Source organism: Haplochromis burtoni, unplaced genomic scaffold (assembly GCF_018398535.1).
Source record: "Haplochromis burtoni strain Fernald_Lab_line unplaced genomic scaffold, NCSU_Asbu1 Contig_75, whole genome shotgun sequence".
Lineage (NCBI taxonomy): Eukaryota > Metazoa > Chordata > Actinopteri > Cichliformes > Cichlidae > Haplochromis > Haplochromis burtoni.
This window is the reverse complement of record NW_024582436.1, coordinates 75,111-97,176: the sequence shown is the minus strand read 5'-3', so window position 1 is coordinate 97,176 and position 22,066 is coordinate 75,111. Positions and strand designations below refer to the sequence as shown.

Here is a 22,066-nt window from a genome sequence, read left to right as displayed (position 1 = left end):
CAGTCAGAGAGTTTCTGGTCCTACCAGAAGTGACATCCCAGCAAATTACGCCCAAGTAAAGATTATACAACGCTCAGAGAAATTGCAAAAAACCCAGGAGTTAGCATTTTGCCAGAGGGCTGCCAGAAGATGGGGCACCTTGCAGCCATTTCATCGACCATAGACTCCACTACATAACAAAGAGTCAAATGTGTGGCCATGTGTCCGACAGCTAAAGCTCGGCCAAAACTGGGTCACGCAACACAACAATGATCCCTGGCACATTGCAAATCCACAACAAAATGGCTGAAAAAGAAAAGAATCAAGTTCAAGTTATTGTTGCTAATGGTGTTATATGAGTCATAAGGTGTGCTTAGTCTTCTACAGGATTGTATCGAGTCCATTTCCAAAGTTAATGAGATGACAGTTCTGTCTGATAACCAATGATGAGAGCTGTTTTTGTGGCTGACAACACCATGCAGAATACTGAGTTAATAGGTACGATGTTCAGGTGGCGGTGGACAGACAAACTGGCAAAATGTTCATGTTGGCTGTCTGACCTTTATCCTTGGGACTAAACCCAAGATACTCTCAAACAGATGAAGAGGCATATGTCTTTAAAAAAATGTAGACTGTATTAAGCTGCTGAAGGGTCATCAGGATGGGCTGTTAACCATCAGACTGCCTGGATTGTTGGTTTCTTTTGTCCAGTTGTACAGTAAATGTAGATTTATCCTACTGTAAGACACACACTTCTCCTCCACACAAATCAATTTTTACCTATTTATAGAGCATGACTACATTACTAAACACTGCGTTTGTGTGTCCGTCTGCCAGGACTCCAGCAGTGGGCAGATTGAGAAGCAGCATGTTGTTACGTCAGGACAGATTAGTTTAGAAACCTGCAGAGAGCGCACACACACGCACGCACATAGTGATGTAAGCACAAACTGTTCTTTCTGTACAAAATCTATTGTAGTTTTATTCTATATGTGTGTGTGTGTGTGTTGATTGGCAGCAGACAGGTGTAATGTCCTCACTGTAACAACGTACTCTTTTTTTCAGTTAGAGCAGAGATTTGACATCAATATTTAATTAAGATCACATTACGTGTGGATTCATTATTTAATATGAGGTGGGGATGAAACTGTTGCTGAGAATGTCAGTATCCCCCTCTATATCATATTAAATCGAAGCCTGCAGCCAGCCAGCTTACCTTAATAGATAAAAACAGCTGGCCTAACATCCTAAATCCGCTAACCAACATCTGAAAACTTGTGAACATGTAATTCTGTCTTTATTCTATACAGCAGCAAAAACAACATGACATAATGTCACATGTCAGAGTAGCTGGAGATTGCAGTGTTTATGACAAGCTAAGCTAACCATTTTCAACCATAGACAGTATAAGTGGCCACCCAGTGATTTGTGAAATCAAATAATAAGCCTCAACTCTAAATATTTAAAACTTAAAAATTAGTTTAGTGTTGTACATAGGCGGTATACAAAGTGGAAGTAGCTACCATGAAGTCATCCACTTATTTGTGAGGTCCCATTTCGAAGTCTCGAGATGAGGTTTTTTACCGTTGCCATCTTGATGTTTTGAAACCACATTTGATGAGAAAAGAACGGACAAGAGTGTGAAATCACAGTTCACCATAAATAAACTTACACAATGGACTTTTGTATTATTTTTGAGTACAATAAAACTGGTCATTTGTCACAAGGGGTCACTACAGCGTATAGCTTTGTGTGTTTGATTTAATTTAATGCCAGATGTTCTTCTTGATTCAGTTGTTAGGGGACTTTAATCTTTTTCTTAGTATGACCTAAAATGAGTGACTGAGCCAATAGAAAATGTTTTACAGAGATCAGTTGGAGGGCTGTTTATCCGCTGTCTTCTATAGAACTATAAGTGTTTTTTACAACCACAGTTATCGCCCCTGTGATTATTAAAAACATTACAGGTTTAATGCGCATCCGCCTTAAAAGCCTTGTCTTTAATATACGGACGTTATGTCTCTCAGAGGCTGAGAGATGAGCTCACCCTGGATAATCTTACTCTAATGAGCTTTGTTACAAAAAATGACAGGTTTCCTTTCTAGATATTTGCCCAAGTATATTAAACAACCCAACATGTCAGTATCCAGAGTTGGAACCAGGATGGGGAATTGCAGTCTCACATGTCTCTCTGTATTTTTCGCCTTCTTCCCCCACAAACCTCATTCCTATAGACATCATGTTCAGCAATAAAAAAAAATGTAAGTATAAAAAATCATGAAGAAAGAAAAATATAAGATATTATTTTAAAGGAATCAGCACCACTTGGTCATATTTACTGTCAGAAGTATAGGCTGAGGAGGAGGAGTGGCAGCATTATTTCCTTCTAGCTTAATAATCAACTATAGGCACAAACAGAGTTCCAATTAATTTGAAAGCCTTTCTCTTACCAGTATCCACCCTAATTGGAAAAGTCAAAAAACTGTTTTAGCTGTTATTATTTATCATCTAACTGACCCTTGCTTAGAAACTCTTTATGATTTCACAGACTTTTTCTCTGATTTAGTGCTCCGTTCAGACGTGATCATTCTAATCTTTCCCCTCACACCCATTTGGTTGTGGCAGATGGCTGTCCTTTCCTAAGCTTGGTTCGGCTGCAGGTATCTTCTTGTTAAAATTTAGTTTTTGCTCACCGCTGTTACCAAGAGCTAGCTCCTTGATTTTTTGGGGTTTCTTTCTAAGTTATTGAGTCTTTACCGTACAATATAAAGCACCTTTATGTAACTGTTGTGAACTGAATAATACACTGTATAATAAAATTGAATTTAATTATTTAATTTTAGCCTTAATTCAGAATGATCTGAAATTAGTAATTGAGACCATAAAGTCATCAGGAAAATATTTAATGAGGTCACAGAAGAAGGGAGCTGAGGGCTGTTTTCCCTTTGATAGAGCTGGAAGTTTTTTCATAATCACATTAGTTGTCCCCTGCTGGCCCATTCTTCCAGATTTGCTGAGTTTCTTTTTTTTTTAGACAGAGAAGCGATATTTTGTAGCTAATCTTGTAACAGAAACACACCAGAGTAGCATTCTCTCAACTCACAGCAAGAAAGGCACTTCCAAAATGTCAGATTATTCCTTTAAATAAATGTAGCTGCATCAGTGCAGACATGACATTACTGCTGATACATCTGAAATAAGACTCAGAGTAAGTAGTGTTCGCTTGGTAGTTTTGATAAGTGAATGTTTCAGATAATGCTGAAGCACATACACATTGTTTGCCCTGACAACAGTGTGAAGCAGTCCTACTGTGTTGACCCTCGCATGCGGTGTTCTGTGACTTTAGCAGTGACTACGAGGTTATGTGGAGTAGTTAGCTACATGCTTCCTACAGTGCATAGCACTAACAGCTAGCCACCTCATTACTCCCATTCTGTCTGCTGTGATTTATGGCGTTACCTGTGTATGTGTGTGTGTTTGCAGCTGCTTCCAGGTTGTTTCAGGAAGTTTTAATTAAATTTCTGTCATGTGACAAAAAGTAAATGTTGACAGTAATGAAATGTGATTGGGTGATTATTATCAGAAACACAATTGACACATACACAATTGTGTATATGTGTCACTGTGTAAAAAGAACGGAAGCGTATGAAGGAAAAGTTGGCTGTACATGTGGGTGCGTGTTTGAAAGGAAAAAGTGTGTGCATGTAAATAGGATGGCAGTGATGAAGTGTTTCCGTGCGACTCATGTCTCTGAGGTATCACAAACGCACACACACAAACACACACACACACGCAAACACACTGAGATTTTGAAGGTCACACTGCACAATACACTCTCACACGCTGTGTCATCAGTTGAGAGACTGTGGAAAGTTGTCAGGAGTTCCACCTGTCAGACAGACACTCGGACCACGTCCGCACTAATCCAGCTGGTTCTGAAATTATCGTCCATGTTCGGGATTTTTGTGCTCTGAAACAGCTGAAACAATAAGAAAAAAATATTATCTTTTGGTCTGGGTTGGTCAGGGGCAATGTGCAGGACGGAAGACCTTGTTTGTAAGCTGAATATCATGTGATTAGCATTCAGGGGAAAAGACTGCAAGAATGGCTTTTGCATACACAAAATCATAAAATCTAATGTATAGTCCTCTAAAATAGGGTAGCATATTGTATCATTGTTTCCTGTGCAATTCTGACAATCCTTTTATGGAAGGATTATTCATTGAACTGCTTATAAGCTCAGAGACAACCAGAGGACACTTCAGGAAGTCACTGTCCTTGAGGCGGTCCGGCATATAATGTTTTGTAAAATGGGAAATTACAGGTGGTGCAAAGATATTGATGGATACTCATATGTCATCTCTTTAAAGCTTGCCTTCTCTCATGCTCATCTCAGAAATCATTTTTTAATATATAGCTGATCTCACAATTTAATACTTGTCATTGACATGTTCTTCTATTTTTTATCACCATATAATTAAAAGAGCAGAAACTATTGAATTGATCCCACAAGTTCTTCTTGTTAACGTACAGATAGTAACTTCTGTTCTGCTGCATTCAAACTTGAAATTGCTGTTTTGCTGATCATAGGGCCATGTGAGAGAATCAGTATAGCTACAGTATTGTGCAAAAGTATGGAGTGACCCTGGATGTCTTTATATTTAGCTTCCCAGCAGCCAGATTTTGTTGTGATTTTTAAAGTAGTCTTGAGCAATACTTCTCCAGGTTTTCTGAGGGTCTTTCAAAGTTTTTATTCCAATAATTTAAGATGATTTTTAACAAGCAACTTTACATTGATCTATGAGTCATTCAAGCGTGAAAAGGGCACCTAACCCAAGAGATAAGCCAGTGTCGTGTCTACACTACACAGACAACTAAGCAAAGAACCAATCTGAAATCTTATCATGAGGCACTCTGTTGCTAGCAGCCTTTCACTAAAACTCAGAGTTTGTTCCCATTTTTATAGTAGTATTTATGAGTAATTCCAAAGATAACACAAGTAACTGGCATAAAATTGTATGATGATTTTGAAAGCACAATTAGCTGAAACCTCGGTGTATCCCAATATGGTGTGCAGTGTCTTCTCAAAGGATTTGAGGAAACTGGACAAGTGGAGGACAAATGAACATGTGCGGGCCTAAAAACTAGCAGATGAACAGCATCGGGTAGTCGTGTTCCATCAAAGACCTGACACAGAACCTGTTAGATGAATAATGGGCCCTCAATTAATCCATCAGGTGTTCACTGAAGCCTCAATACAAATGGTCTCAATGGAAAGAAGCCATTCTTACGGAAGGGAAACAGGGAGAAACGGCTGAGATAGGCCAAATTACACAAGAACTGGACTGAAAGTCTGTGCCAACAAGTATTATACCGTGATAAATCCAAATTTGAAATTGTTTGTTCAAATTGTCATTAATATGTAGAGGGGAGCGGGAGCCGTGTCAAAATTAATGAAGTTTTGTATACAGAAAGAATTCGTATTGGTAACAACTTCATTTTTCAGCTTGACAATGATTATAAACACACTGAAAATCCAGTAAGAATATACCTGGATAGAAAAACGCAGAATACAGATCTCTGGTTTGGAGCTGCATTTCAGTCAGTGCTGTGGATCTTGACAAAAGTGGTAGCAATCAATCTGTAAGTACTGATTTTGATTCACCATACAGGACCATCTGGAGAACATCTAGATTAATTTTTCAGCATGACGATGATCCCAAACACACTGACAATGTAGTAAAAGCATACCTGGATCGGAAAACACACAATGGACCACTGTCAGTAATGGACTGGCCTCCCCAGAGCCTGGACCTCAACACTATTAAGCAGTGTGGGATTTTTTTGACAGAGAACAGAACAAAAGGCAGCCAACATCCAACAAGTCCTTCAGGAAGAAATTAAAAGAAAGATTGGCTAAAAGAGTTCAGACTGTAATGAAGAAAACGTGGTCATACCAAATAATATAAAGAAAAAAAGCTTAGCCTAAGACTTTTGCACACTATTGTACATGTTGATGAAAACTATGGTTTGTGGTTTGATACCATCACATTTTAAAAAAGCGATTATGGAGAATGTGTTTAGGAAGCTGGCGTGGTGAAGGATAAATATGTTATTCTGCTTTATTATTACTGTCAACAACTCTTAAAATCCAAAACCAATGCTTCTGACACTCAAGAGACAGTGTGTTACACTGTTTCTGCAACTTCCCCAACCTGATCCACCATTCAAACTCTGTTTATGCATTTATCAGCAGACAGGGAGGAAACATAGTAGATTCGAACTTCTTTCCTTTTTGAATTGAATTGCCCCTGCTTTTGTGTGTGTGTAGAAATAATGGTAGTCTGCTGTTAATCACATATTTTAAACAGGTTTAACCTACTCTGTTATTTCACTACTATAAATTTAAAAAATCTAGTAAAACCCCTGGACCTCTGCTTCAAGTCCAATGTTTCCTTTATAGAATACACATTTTTCTGAGGAGGCTCAGTAATGACACAGAGCTAATTATCGCATTTGCTGGAAACCCTCTTGAGCAATAGAATAATCCACATTTTATACTGTAGAGACTGTTTAATCCTCTGACCCCTAAGACAGAGGGATGGTGTGTACTGAGTGAAGCTGTGTTTGTTCAGTCTAATGAAAGAGCATGTCACCCAATGCGGTAGTATGGCAGTAGAGGTTTCTGGACGTGTGTTAAGCTCCTTGGCACAAAGACATGAGCTATACCAAGCTTTACGCACACAGTGCCTGTTATCAGTTCCTTTTTGACTATGGTAAAGGAGATTCATTGCTCCTTTTTGGCCATTAAAGTTGCATGTTTAGCAAGTAACATGCACCAAAAACAGAAAGAGTAAAGATTTGTTTAGTGGATTGACTGGTCCTTTGTTGAAATACCTGCCACTCAGTCAGGACGACTGTGTGTGTCAACAGGAAAACATCAGTAAAGTTAACACCATAAAACACAAAGTCACAATGTCCTAAACATGAAGGTGACGGGTGTTCCGTTTATAGAAAAGGTGGCACATTTTCACACTTAACATCCTCTCCTCTGTGATGTCATTCAGTCTGCTCTGAACTTCAACGCGCTGTCTGAAATACCTTTAGAAGAGGAGAAACTTAAACTGTCTGCCAAGGTGTGCGTTTCTGCTTTTGTCTTGTGTTTCTTCCTCCATTAGTTAAGTGGAACAACTGTTGAATGTTTGATGAGTCAGCATGTTGAGAAAGAAATGATGCCATAGTCATCTTCTCATCTATTGGGCAAAGTAGATGCTTTTTTCTGGCCTCAACTTTGAGTCCTTAGCTTCTGTTACTGTGAATAAAACTGATGCACATTTTGGCCGGTTGATATCTTAGACATTTCCACTGGGAGTCCGGTGACTGAAGATTGGCGGTGTAACCTGTGGAGGGAGGCCCCACTTTGGTGTGCTTTGCAAATTAATTATTTACTAGGCTGAATTTGCAAGGAGGCACAACACTGATTAACAGAGTAAAATGACAACCAGACATAGTAGCTCATCTGGTTTAAGAGCCATCACAGTTCACATGTTATTCCAGGGGAAGAGGCTGTTTCACGTTTTGCGTTATTTCATTCTGTCGTGTTTCTTCATGATGATTGACAACGACAAATAAAGAACGTGTAACCTTAACTTTGATATCAAAACTATCAGAATTATTTTCTGAAATCCAATAAGCTGAGGTACAGTAGGCTGTAGGACTGCTACAGCCTACTGACTCACAAATTCACAAAGCACCACCGCAAACAGTCAGACAGACGGCTCTTCCCCTCTCTAACAGCTGAAGTAGTTAATGTTCATAATGCTAAACAACACTTTAGGAGGAATTTCAGACTTGATTAAAGATCAGAGTTGATCCAGTTTCAACAACACTGAAGTATTAAGCAGTTATAAACATGAACCTGGCCAGTGCACATGTTACCATTAACCGTTTAATCATTAGCAATTACCTAATAGCCACATTACACTAATATTAGTTAATGCTAACATAACATTAGCCTGTTATCATTAACTAACTAGCGGACTGTGGTTCAATAAAGGGGATGATTACTCTAGACTGAAGAGGATACAGATAGAATATTGAGCCATGAGATTTGGAGAGCTGGGCGGGTTGGTGGCCGTGCAGAACAGCGGGGGAACTGTAGCTAAACTGAGCAGAGAGTCCAGACTGTGGAGGACTAATAATTGGTATGTACTACCAACAGTGGTATATAATTGGTGTATACTACCATCAGTGGTATATAATTGGTGTACACTACCATCAGTGGTATATAATTGGTGTACCTACCATCAGTGGTATATAATTGGTGTACTACCATCAGTGGTATATAATTGGTGTATACTACCATCAGTGGTATATAATTGGTGTATACTACCATCAGTGGTATATAATTGGTGTATACTACCATCAGTGGTATATAATTGGTCATACTACCATCAGTGGTATATAATTGGTGATACTACCATCAGTGGTATATAATTGGTGCTATACTACCATCAGTGGTATATAATTGGTGTATACTACCATCAGTGGTATATAATTGGTGTATACTACCATCAGTGGTATATAATTGGTCATACTACCATCAGTGGTATATAATTGGTGTATACTACCATCAGTGGTATATAATTGGTGTATACTACCATCAGTGGTATATAATTGGTGTATCACTACCATCAGTGGTATATAATTGGTGTATACTACCATCAGTGGTATATAATTGGTGATACTACCATCAGTGGTATATAATTGGTGATACTACCATCAGTGGTATATAATTGGTGTATACTACCATCAGTGGTATATAATTGGTGTATACTACCATCAGTGGTATATAATTGGTGTATACTACCATCAGTGGTATATAATTGGTGTATACTACCATCAGTGGTATATAATTGGTGTATACTACCATCAGTGGTATATAATTGTGTATACTACCATCAGTGGTATATAATTGGTGTGTACTACCATCAGTGGTATATAATTGGTGTATACTACCATCAGTGGTATATAATTGGTGTATACTACCATCAGTGGTATATAATTGGTGCATACTACCATCAGTGGTATATAATTGGTGTACTACCATCAGTGGTATATAATTGGTATACTACCATCAGTGGTATATAATTGGTGTATCTACCATCAGTGGTATATAATTGGTGTATACTACCATCAGTGGTATATAATTGGTGCTATACTACCATCAGTGGTATATAATTGGTGTGTACTACCATCAGTGGTATATAATTGGTGTATTCTACCATCAGTGGACAGCAATGATATTCTGACTTGCTCACACACTCACAGAGAGGTCAGAGGAGTTTTTTTTGTGAGGAACAGACAGTCGAGTGAGACGACTGTCAGTAGATGCTCAGAAGAGTGCAAGTGGTAATCTCTATTATTAGACTACAGATTATACTAAATGAGCTACAACTGCAGACATGCACACACGCACACATACACACACTTATCTTTGGATTATAATCCCAGGCCCACAATCTCCATCTGGCTCAACCAATCATGTCCCACCAAATCCTGCACAGCCTGCTGGGTAACCTACATTCAATAGTGTGTTTATCTGTGTTTGTGTCTGCGTGGGTGTTTGTGTGTGTGTGTGTTTGTGTGTGATTGTTGGTGGTAATCCCCAACAGTCTGTAATAGAGGAACATCTGGTTTATCTCATTGACCCTGAGGTTTCCTTTTTTTGGGAGGTGAAAAACAGAATATGAAAAAAATAACATTTACAGATACTTTTATCTGTAAATAATTAATGTACATGTCATTAAAAAGACCTCAACTAAATGAGTATCATATCCTAAAATTAGCCTAGTGGGGAGTTTTTGAGACAGAAAAACAAGAACAACACCTATAAGAGAAACTAGTCTACGGTGGTGCTGTTTTTCTTTTTTCACCTCAGAATGTGAGCTTTACAACATAAAACATTTAATTTCAACTGATTAATGTTCATAACTGTGTTGATGGGTCTAATGATTTCACAGTATATTTCTTCCTCTAAGTCTGCCTGTGGCTGAAGGGGACAGGAAGGCGGTTCATTAGTGTCGGGGCCCCTGGGGTCTCGGGTGCCTTTGTTAGCAGTAGCAGTCAGTGCTAGCAGTGCAGTCCTGGATTTTAGTGTGGAACTGGAGGTTCACCTTGAGCAGTTAGTGTCAGGTCCTGATGGAGCAGAGCAGCTATTTAAAGACAGAGCTGAAGTCACATTGTCCTGAAGTGAAGGTTGGACGTATAAAACAATCTCGCTGCGCCTCCTGTTATAAATACGTATGTGTTTAATCTGTACAATATCATCTCAGGCATAAACATGAGAGGATTAAAATTCATACAAACACACCCTGAATCTAAACATGAGCCAAATAAAATCCCAGAAAACAGTCTGAGTTCACAATGAGAGAAACAGTTAATAAATCAATAATAAGTATAAGAAATAATCAGATTAATTAAGGCAGTTATCATAATGACCTTTTAATGTGGTCTCCCTTATTAATCTGAAAAGGGGATGTGATAAAATAGATTAACAGATGTGGCCTACACATGCACAGGTTATGTTTTTACTCGAACACTTTTCTGCTCATTCACCCTTTCACACACACTCTCACATCAGTGACAGCGGTCCTGCAGTGCAAGACTCTTGCCTGCTACTGTGAGCTGCTTTAGTCCTTTTTCACTGGAGAGTGGCTGGCCTGGAAAATCTCCAGTCACTAGGCAAAAATGTGAATTCCCTGACCAGCTGACGAGTGGTTGCTGGAAGGTTGCTGAGTGAAATTGGTTGCAATGAAGGTGCAGCACCAAAAAACTGTTTATGATTGCTCTGATCACCAGCGGTTTTCATGGAAGATGCTGACTTGTCTGGAAATACTCACCATTTACCAGAAAAAGAGCTCCACAAACCCAAAACGGAGATTGTTCACCTTAAGAAAAAATATTCATTACCAAAGAATGGTCTCAGCCTCAGCCACAACGCTGCCAGTATAAAACAATACTTCTATTGGGGCTGTCTCTTAACTTATCAAAAGAGAACTGGTGATATCTGATGACATGTCAGCTGTGCAACATAAATATGCTTAAATGGACGATTGTCCATTAAAATAACCCTCAGTTGACCTTTTTTTTGCTCTTGGCATGTACTTTCAGAGTGTTTGCAAACTAGTCAGTAACTTACATGCAAAGTACTGGCAACTGTGGCAATCTGCTTGTGACCAAAGCAATTATATGGAGGTTTTCAGTGCAGCACTTCATACGTCTTTGGTACCACTCACTCACCTGTTGCAGGCTTGTGTGACTCAGGCCTTAGTTTCTGTCACATCACGACTGCTGGTGTTTCATATTAAAATCAAATTTTTTAAATTATTTTTGTGTGTGTTGGTTTCTATGTGGTTGGGTTATATCTGGACCTCCATCAAAAATAATGACTCAAAAATGTGTCTGTGATTTTTTTTCCACCAATCCATGATTTTCACATCTGAAGATGTCTGCATGTTGTTTATTTGATCTCTGCAGACGCCCACGTGGAAAATCTGACGCCGTGCGCACCGACTGTGCTCGAGCTTCAAAAGCAAACCGGACACTAGCTTTGTGCTCCATATGTACTTCATGATGTTTAGATTAGTCAAGCAGTTTGCAAATGCGGTTTGCTTCAGGAGGTTGCCGTGATGCTGTGTATTCATTCAAATGCTTATCCACTGGAAAAAATGAACTTTTGTGGTAAAAAAAAAAAGTTTAAATACTTACACTGCGAGGCGTTTAGTGTGCTTTGGAGATTGCCAGAAAATAGCAATGGCATAAATAGTTTTAAAACTGTGTGTTTATTAATCTAAACCTGCTGAGAGGCAAACAGTAGCTCCCCTTTTGACAGTGACGTGAATAAAGAAAATTTTATCTTTTTTTTAATGTAGGTTTTAGAGACAACACGGACAGAAAATTGAGCATTTGGGCAGAGGACAGTGTGCCTGCAGGCAGTCATTCATGTGAGTGCTTGCATCACTCATGAAGTGAGGACCTAAATCTGTTTGCACAGTCACACTGTGGGCAGAAAACAAGTCTACATAAATCATTACATTTCATAGGGGAAGACTTAAGTTAAGGATTAGGGAAAGTCTACAGGAAATGAATGTCAGTCTGCACGATGTCCTCTAATGTGATGGAAAAACAACTCTGTGCGTGTGAGGACTGACCACAGTGACATCACCGGCAGTGTTTGTACAGCACAGCGTTTCTCTGACAACCACAAAACAGTCACACAGAAGTCTGCACTGTCTGCAAACGTGTCATTCCACCTGTTGGAGCTTTTCATTGGGCTGCCGTGACTCCTTAATTCCCTTGTTTGTGTCTCTTCCTCACAACTCTAAGGATGGAAGAACTTCATTTTCCTAATGAGCAATGGGCTTTCGCTATGGGCAACAACTTAACTTTCCTATAATGAGGTGTAAAAACAAAAAGAGCAGCCGTTTTGTTTAAATAAGAGTGCATTTCATGTGATTTCTGCTCTTCCAACATTTATTATATTACAAGTCTGCTGTGGCCTCATGAAAAACGATTCTGAGAAATAACAATTATTATATTTTTACTAATGTCCACAGAGGGATTTTATTTTATAATAATCCTTCACAGACCTTAAATAACAAGCCGAGCTCAGCAGAATATGTTAAAGTAAGAGGCTACAGTGCAAAAACAGTCTGTGATTAAACTCCGGTAAGAATTGCTCATAACAACATTTTCCAGTGGATGATTAAGAACAACTGGTGAGACATGTAGCTCCATAAGCAGGAGTTTCTATTCCCTTTTTTACGGGGCGTATGGATTCGAAGCTTTAATTTTTGAGTTATTTTCAAGTCAATCAATAATATAAAAGCTTCCTCATGTTTTTACATCTCACTCTTCGTCTCCTTGGAGATGCTCACAAGATTAATATCCAAAGTGATGGTAAACCTCACCCGATTCCTTGTTATACATCTCCGGAGACAGGAGAAAGCACGAGAGTGGGAATCACCTCGTGTGTCCTCACGGTGCGTTCAGGTTTCGGCCCCCTGCAGCTCTTCAGATTCACTTTAGCCCGAACACGAATGTGATCTCATCCCCCTGGTAGTGCTGTGTGTGGCTTTATGTGAAATGCTGTTCATATACAGATATGGATGTGGAATTTGGCTAATTCCTGCACTGAATGCCAGCTCCAGCATCCAGGCTTAAGCTTTCTTCTTGCTACAGTAAGCCATAAATCTTGGAGCTAGTCTGAAGAAGGGGTAAGGCTGATGCTCAACATAAACTAGAAGACAATGAAAACAATCTGGCAGTGCACCACCTTTTATTCAAAGACTGGAGAACTTTGAGGCTTTTGATTTGCAAAACTGGAACTAGATTTCTTTTGAGACTATTTCCCATCATGTCCCGGATATAAATTTACAAGAACAAATATTGAAGACTGAAGTGGAAGTAGGGGCTTGGTGCAACATTTGACTGATGACTTCCTGTATGTGATTGATCTTAAGCTGTTAAACATTCTGGATTTTCTTGTAAATTCGAAGTTTTCTGGCCACCGTACACTAAATGATTAAATTGAAAAGAGCATGCCAGTTTCACGAGTTTACTGTGACTCTCAGTAATTGCCTGTGAGACTAGAATTGTTTGGAAACTGAAGGTGTAAGGCTGACATAAGTCACTTCTGCATAGCTTGTAGCATTTTAGCAAACATGTAGCACTATTGCACTTCTTGTGTCGACCTTAAAACAAGACTTTTAGGGGAGTATTTGGCTGGACATATCGAGTAATTTGAATACATGTAGGTTTTGCACATAATTTTTTTACATAAGTACAATGCAACCGAATCTGGTCAAATGAAATATACTTGGTTGGTATAAATTCACTTTGTACTAAGCATATTTTATTTGATGATTCATTATTTCAATAAGCAAACCTTTGATTTTTTATATTTCTGCTGCATTTTACTCAAAATTATTGCTTGACGTTTATGAATTTTGAGGCTTATTTTTGAGAGCAGGTCACTATCTTTGTGAATGAAAGGATTGTACAGTGTATAATAAAAACAGAAACAATGCATGTTCAGAACAGCAAGATTCTAAAAAATGCAACAAAATAAGCAGATACAATGAAAGCACAGTGAGTCTCAGTGAGAGCATGTAAAAAAACATCAGTATGCCAAAATGCTGACATTATTAGTGGATTGGATTCTCATTTGCATGGTATTTAATTTAGCAGTTGTTTTCACCTCCTTCTAAAATTCTAGTGTCACGATAACGCTTGTCTTACTCATGAAAGATGAGGCTGAAAATCTGTTTATTTCAGTTATTTTTTGGATGATATAGAAACTTTTGCCTGTTTAATCCCTTTAGAAGCTAACATGACGTAACATTATAATGTTTTTTTAATTATAATGTAATACTGTTACAGAACTGGCTTGTGATGATGCTTTCAGTCAGATTGCTCTTTCGTGCATTACAGTGTTTTATTATTATGCTTGGTTGATTAGGTTTGGAAGTGTCGTGGTTTTACACATGAATGAACTGAACTTTTAAACCTTTAAAAATAGAGTTAAAACAAACCAGATGCAGTAGAACCGGCTTTTGTATTTTACATGTTGACAACTGGAATCATTAAACATTGTTACAGTGGTTTTGTGAGTTGGTCCCTAGCTGTGTTACAGCTTCGAACAGAAAAATTAGGCCTGAATTGAGCCTTTCTGGTAGCTCTTCCCCACAATAACCTCCATAAAGGCAGTGTTTAGCTTGTAGTTTCAGGTCAGAGCTATTCCACTTTTGGTTTTGAGGTTAGACATGAATTAGTTTGCTGAGAGTTGACCTTGTACATTCTGCTGGAGGGAAATCGCAGCCTTCAAGAAAGCTCTCTGTGTGCAAATGAAAGAAAGAAAGAAAGACTAAGCAGATATTAAAACATTTATATGGAAACTGTTTGGTTAGACTGATTCGTCCAGTTCTGACCCCTCCTCCCCTCAACACAACAAAACAAGAATATATGTGAAAAATAGCAATGGAAAGATTTTTTTCTGATTTGACCTCTTTCAAAAGACAGCTGTGAAAATATGTGTAACGTATCAGTGTGCAACGCCTCAGAAACTGCAGTGAGGCAACAGTTTGTCACAGTGACATTTTTCAAGACCTTACAGCAGAAGAAGATACGGCCTGCACGCAATTACTCGTGTGGTCAAGAATGTGTTTTACTTTTAAACAATGTGACACTGTTTTGCAGTGAGAATATACAATTTATATATTCACAAATGCAAAATTTGTAACGAGTTTGTTCTGATGTTGGATCTCAGATTAATTCAGGGACAAACATCACACTATATCTAGTACTTTGTTTCAACATTTCTGCTGCTGGCTACCGCTTCGTATGCTGTGTGTGTCTTTGACCACTGTTATTACCAGTTCCAAGCCTCGGGGTGAGAGACAGCCACTCTCCGATGTCTCTCTGTCTTTTCAGATCTCCATTAGTTTCTTTTCCCTGTCCTCCCCTGAGGTTACGCTGTGTGCGTGCACGCACGTGTGTCTATGCGGTGTCTCTTTCAGGGAACAGTGACATACATTGGTGCCCCTCGCCTCTTTATCTTTAACCCCAGCAGGATTCAGAGCTTTCCACTACTCAGACGAGCTCCTCATTTGTCCACTCGCAGAAATAAAAACACTGTGGGAGCAAGACAAGATCAGATTATATAAGATTTAACATGGGGAGAACTGGTATCGTCAATTATGTTGTCACATAAGCTCTGGTTTGAAAAAAACTCTTCAGACCAGAATAATGGTTCATAAAAGATTTCATACACCACTGAACAATAACACACGCCTGGTGGTTCCTGAAAAGTTGACATACATTTTGTACATAAATGGTTTTTAACTAACAATAGTCAGTTAACATTAATAGTAGTGCACATGTTGAGTGAAGCTGGCAGTGGCTTGAGCAGGACCTGGGCATTGTACGGCCTCCGGGCCACATCCGGCCCTTTGGTTACCCCTGACTGGCCCACATGAGGAAAATTGAAATGAAAAATAGACAGCATGCGGTTTTCCCATTTCAACATCCAAACACTCCTTCATAAGCTCCATCAGGGAATGAATTACTGTTTTTTTTTAATTTGTGGGAAATGATTTTAATGGTGACTGCTGTTTTTCAAAGTTTATTTAGGTACATGCATGCAAATGACTAGAGCTTCACTGTAAATGCATTGAAATGGATGTTTGTGAGAGATGTGAGTTTGCTAGACCTGAAAAATGTCAGCTCGCATAAAAGAAAAACACTGATACAGAATGTAGAATTTTTAACAAGACATAGACTTTGAAAAATTTATTTAATGAAGGCAGAGGCGACGTCATGTTAAAGATACAGATACAGGTACATGGGCATTGTACAGTGAAATTGGAGCGGAGCTTATGTCTAAGCAGATTAGCATCCATACATTCTTACTGCGTACTGTATTATTTAATTCCACAGAAATTAAATTAAATTCCACAGAATTAAATAATACAATAAACATGTAATATAATAAGATAGTTATTTAAATAGTGAGCAAAATAGTGAGTATAATAACATTAAAATAGCAAATATGAAAGTATAAATACTCATAAATACACATACAGATCTGCTAAAAAGGTTATTACACTTGTTGGTAGGTAGCAGCAGCCATGGAATGTGGATGTTATTGAATATTTTACCGTTTTGTACTAGATGTAATGTTACATTTGGCACCATTGTACTGAATGTTACTGGTGTTGGCCAGAGGGGCCGATGGTGCGATATGGCAGCCTCGCTTCTGTCAGTCTGTCCCAGGGCAGCTGTGGCTACAACCGTAGCTGCCTCCACCAGTGTGTGAGAGTGAGAGTGAATGAATAGTGGAATTGTAAAGCGCTTTGGGTGCCTTAAAAAGCGCTATATAAATCCAATCCATTATCCATTAATATTACACATTAGTTTGTGGATCGGATTGATGGGAAGAATTTAAGAGTTACAGTTTGAATGAGGGGAAAGATGCTAGAATGGCTGACGCAGAGTAGGAATCGACATCTAAACCTTTGCTAGCTAAGCACAAAAGTAACAAGGACTTTTTTTTTACCAAGCTTCACACGTCCATGGATGGAGCAGTCTAGGCTAGCTTAGCTATTCTGTCATGGGGGATTTATCAAATGCCCTGATGGGGGGAAAAAGCATTTTAAGAAAAGGATGTTTTCCCTTCCCATTGTCGCCAGTAAGTTCATGCTCTGAGTAGTTTGTTGAGTCTTTTTCTGTAAAATCTTTACCTTATTATGTGAGCCCGCCAAAACATTGATGAGAGGATGCTGAAGGTTATAGAAGACATTAGTTATAAGCAGAGAAGAGATTTTTTGAAAAAAAAAAGATTTGAAATTTTTCTTCTCAGTCAGGCTTGCACAAATAAGGTCAGCATGCATCACAGCACGAGACATACAGTTATGCAAAAATAAAAGATTTCAGAAGACTCGTTGCAGTTGTCTGAAAAACTAAGTCCTTGATTTAGTAGCTTGTGGAACCAACATTAGCAGCAATAACTTGAAGTAATTGTTTTCTGTATGATTTTATTAGTCTCTTACATTTATGTGGAGCACTTTTATTCCACTCTTCTTTATAAGGTTGCTTCACTTCATTGAGGTTTGCTGCCTTTTATTTATGCACAGCTCTGTTAAGGGCCTTCCACAGGATTTCAGGACTTTAACCAGGCCATTGCAGCACCTCGATTATTTTCCTTTTCAGCCATTCTTTTGTTTGCTGGTGTTCTTGAATTCATTGTCCTGTTTGAGCTCTAGTTGTCTGACAGATGGCGTCACATTTGACTGCAAATACTTGTCCAGAGGAGTTCATAGCTGATTCAGTGTATGCAAGATGTCCAAGACCAAATCATCACCCCTCCCCCACCGTACTTGATAGTTGGTTCCTCAGGTTTCTAGTTTGTTCAGATGCAACTTTGCAAACCTAAGCTGTGCTGTCATGTTCTTTTTAGAGAGGGATGCACTGATTTTTTCACAGGACAAAAAGAAGACAGTTTACATGAAGTAAACTGATTAAAAATACCCAACCAAATGAAACAAAAAATCCCAACACCATTTATTTGCATTTTTTTAAACATCGATGAGGTGAAGCGTTCCAATTCAAACCAGTTTTAGACTTTTCTAGGAATCTTTCCACGTCCTGAGAATGTAACTTGTCACCTTTTACTTGTAACCAGATTTAAACATAAAGGGGTGTTTTAAAAAGCTATGAAGGGCCGACTGGATTTAGCTTCTTGGCATGACTAGTGTAGACAGACACCTACTTGCTCTCATTAATGTCACTTTGTTCATGTTTCTAACAGTGGCCACTCATGTTAAAAGTGTGACCACTGGTAGAATAGAAGAAGCCCCAGCGGCCCTAATGGCATTATTCCCATAGAGCACTGTTATAAAAAGGGTGTGTAAAACTGTTGACACCTCCAACTGCAAAGAAGGCTGATTATTATGTTTTTGTATCTATCTTTTTAATCCATAGCGGTATTATAGCTCTAACTGGAGCTTTATTTGGTCTGCTTCATCCCAATGTAAAGTTAAAGGCTGAGTGTTATGATGTCTGTTAGGTCAGTGACGCTCAGTGGGCTGCACAGTGTGGAAGCGAGGGGGCAGGCGGGGGGTTGCCATCAGCTGAACACTTTTAATTCAAATGAGTAGGTGCCATCTTTGAGTTTAGTATTCAGTTCTCGACATTCATTATGGTCTTGCACTTCTGGATTTAGCAGTCACAGTCTGAGATTCACACACTGACAGAGATGATGGACTGCATTTCACCGCAACATTAAGGACATGCAGATGAGGCTGAAGCTCAGTCAGGTGTTTCTTTGAAGTCTTTTCCAGGTTGGTGAGAAGCTCTACCTGAACATATTTCTACTTTTCCTCATCAGTCACGAATTACATTGTTGCTTGACCAGTGTCAGTGTGTGTGTGTGTGTGTGTGTGTGTGTGTGTGTGTGTGCTGAGTATGTGTGTGAGTGAGTAATGAACCCAACAGCTTGACCTCTCTGATTACTAGGACTGACGCTGGTCAGCCTGGATTTAACTCACACAGACACACACACACACACACACACACACACACACACACACACACACACACACACACACACTACAACAGAGAAGCTAAACACACATTTCATTTGGATCTTGAACTCTCAGTTCACTGACTTAGTCTTTCTCTGTCTGCGTCTTACTTTGTGCGTTTGTGTGTGTGAGAGTGAAGATGTGTGCATGTAGTTACCTGTGTGTGAGAGTGTGTGTGTAACTCCCAGCTCAATAGAGCAGATATATTTAATCCTTCCCTTGCTGAAGCTGATGTCAGCATGAGCTGGCTCTCTCGCTCTGTGTGTGTGTATGTGTGTGTGTGTGTGTGCGTGCGCGCACATTTTTGAAGCTAATTCATCACAGTGGCAGATTAACCAGCTGTCTGCAGAACATAAAGTCCACCACTAACAACCAGCTGGAAGAGGGAGCGAGACAGGAAGTGTCTCCTGATAACTGAACCGTGACATGGGTTGTTTTGTGTCTCTGCCTTACACATTAGAGTGTTAGTCTCTATTTACCTTTACAGCGCTAAATTCTGCATTACCAGTGAGCCTCAGTCTCTGTGTCTAACAAGACACAGGGAAACTGTGCATGATGAATTAACAAAGAAAAATCTGGAAAGTAAAACTAAGGGAGATGTTTCAAGCTACGCTCCTGGCCGATGCAGACTGAGCTAGATCTAAAACTGTCTTCCACCAGAGATCACTCCAGCTAGTCTCAGGCCACACCTGTTCTAGTGGCCAACCTCACAGAAATCCCATGGAGCTAACGGCACAATGGCAGGCTGAAATGGGCACCAAATACCTGTCCTAACATTATTTAAGTCAGATTTCAGTAATTTAAACTTCACAATGGCTCAGACTATATGAGTGTAATGTAACCTGTCACAAACTCACATGAAAAAAAGATTGTCAGCACTGTTTCACACATTTTTTTGTAAAATTTTTTATGTTTTTTATGTGCAGAAACTATAGTTTCACTCATAATGAGTTATTTTGTGCCGCTGTGCACACGGGCACACGGGCGAAATCGAGTATCGATAGTAGAGGGAAGTAGACCTTGAGTTAGTGCCGTAATGATCGTGTCCCTGTATTTATATGAGTAATGTACATTGTGGCAGTAAACCAAACTAAATGAGAGGGTGTGTGTGTTTTATTGGAGGTCATGTGACTTGGCAGCGCTGCCAGGACAGCAGATGGACACAGTCATGGTTTGACCTACACACACACATATGTCATGCTTCCTTTCTCTCCTCTTAGTCATTACTTCATCACTTTCCCTGTGAGCGTTTGATGCTTCGCGCTTTGTTTCCGGTGTCATTCAGGCCTCACTCGTGTCTGTCCGTCCACCCGTCCGTCCCTCACTGAGTCTTCCTGTTTAAGACATCCCGATGTTTGGTGTCACCTTCACGCTGGCGCTGCAGGCAGAGCTGCTATGTTGAATCACTTCAGTGCTATTTTGTGACGTTTCTCTTTATTTCTTTGCTAGTGTCTTTAAGATAATCTCTTCTAGTAACACATATTAACTGGTGTGATTAGGAAATTCAAGTTTCAGTTTCTTTGAAGGTCATCTGAGTGGATTTGCAACTTATTTAATTGAGAGTGACTCCTTACAGAGCTGGTAAACCTTTGGAGCTGGCACACTGACTCCTGATGTAGGCAAATTAAAATAACCCTAACCTTTTTGCACCGCTGTTTTATAGTTTTATATATTATTTTATAGCACATGCTTAGCTCATGTTCAGGTCAACAAAACCTGTATCATAAGGGTTTTTCTGATGGTCAGCTCTTCAATTCAAAGTGTCAAAGCTCATTCAAGTTAAAATGAAAAAGTAGATGTCTTTGGTGTTTAGTTATTTTAAACCTTAATGCAACTTTTGGGAGAATTATCTCCTAATAATTAAATAATTTGTGTTTCTCTCTCTTCTCGTCTGCAGGGATGAAGACTCCTCTCAGCCCCTCTCAGTTCCTGGACAGTGGGCACATCTTTGGCTTTGGAGGGATGTGTCAAGAGCTGATGGACACGCCCACACCTACGTCCATCAGTCTCTCTGTCCCACACGCTACATCCTCAGGTGACTGACTTGTTAAGTGACCGGCAGCACAGTATACCTCTGCAACTCAAGGCAAACGATGTAGTTTTCTCCTCTCGTCCCTGCTTTTCTTTTCAGGTCAGAGCGGGACGTACTCGCTGTGTGAGGTGTGCAACCTGCAGCTGACCTCTGCTGCTCAGGCCCAGCTGCACTACAATGGCAGGTCTCACCTCCGGAGAGTGAGACAGCTGCAGGCTGGAGACAACAGGCAGCAGGCAGCAGGTTTGTCATGTGACTGTCGTATCACAGCAGCGTCTGCATGAGCGCATGTAAAAATCGTACGATTAGTTAAATAACTGTTAATTGTGTTCCCCGAGATCCAAACAAAGATTTGAATGGAAAGGAAACTAAATAATAATCAAGTGTAGCAACAGCAGCAGAGATTCTTCTTATTGTCGGCTCTTTATATGTTCTAATGGGTCTTTGATGTCTTTGATATGAGTAGGGGCCCAGTCCAGGTCTCTTCCCCAGGTCACAGGGCTCAGTTCTCAGCCTGCAGGACTAACTCCGACTCCCGGCTTAAGTTCAGGCCTCAGCGCTCCTTCCAGCACGACTGCAGGTAGGACCAGGGCTACATCTTGTTTTGCCTCAAAATTTCAGTCATAAACTGACAGTCAGGTGTTTCGTGTCCTGCGTGAGAGGAAATAACTAGTCTGTACTTTGCACTCCCATGCCAACCATCATGCCAGTTGTCAGGATACCCAGAGGGGCATTAAGAGCTAAACGGGACGTTAATTTGTAAAGTCTGACTGCTGTCTGCTGAGCAAGCGTGACTTTGGCTCATCATCATCAACAGCTGCTGCCCCCTGGGAGAGGTTACACTGTGTGTGTGTGTGTGTGTGTGTGTGTGTGTGTGTGTGTGTGTGTGTGTGTGTGTGTGTGTGTGTGTGTG

At 39.7% G+C, this 22,066-nt stretch overlaps 1 protein-coding gene across 2 annotated transcripts in view; it reads left to right on the top strand.

The window, feature by feature from the left end:
• Positions 1-22,066, top strand: part of znf385b (zinc finger protein 385B) — a 71,882-nt gene that overhangs the window by 5,454 nt on the left and 44,362 nt on the right. For both annotated transcript variants that reach the window (XM_042221807.1, XM_005935851.2), the window contains exons 2-4: positions 21,019-21,156; positions 21,253-21,396; positions 21,620-21,733. In XM_042221807.1, coding sequence (XP_042077741.1) covers positions 21,021-21,156; positions 21,253-21,396; positions 21,620-21,733 — 394 coding nt within the window. In that variant the 5' untranslated portion in view covers positions 21,019-21,020. The remainder of the gene's footprint in view (positions 1-21,018; positions 21,157-21,252; positions 21,397-21,619; positions 21,734-22,066) is intronic.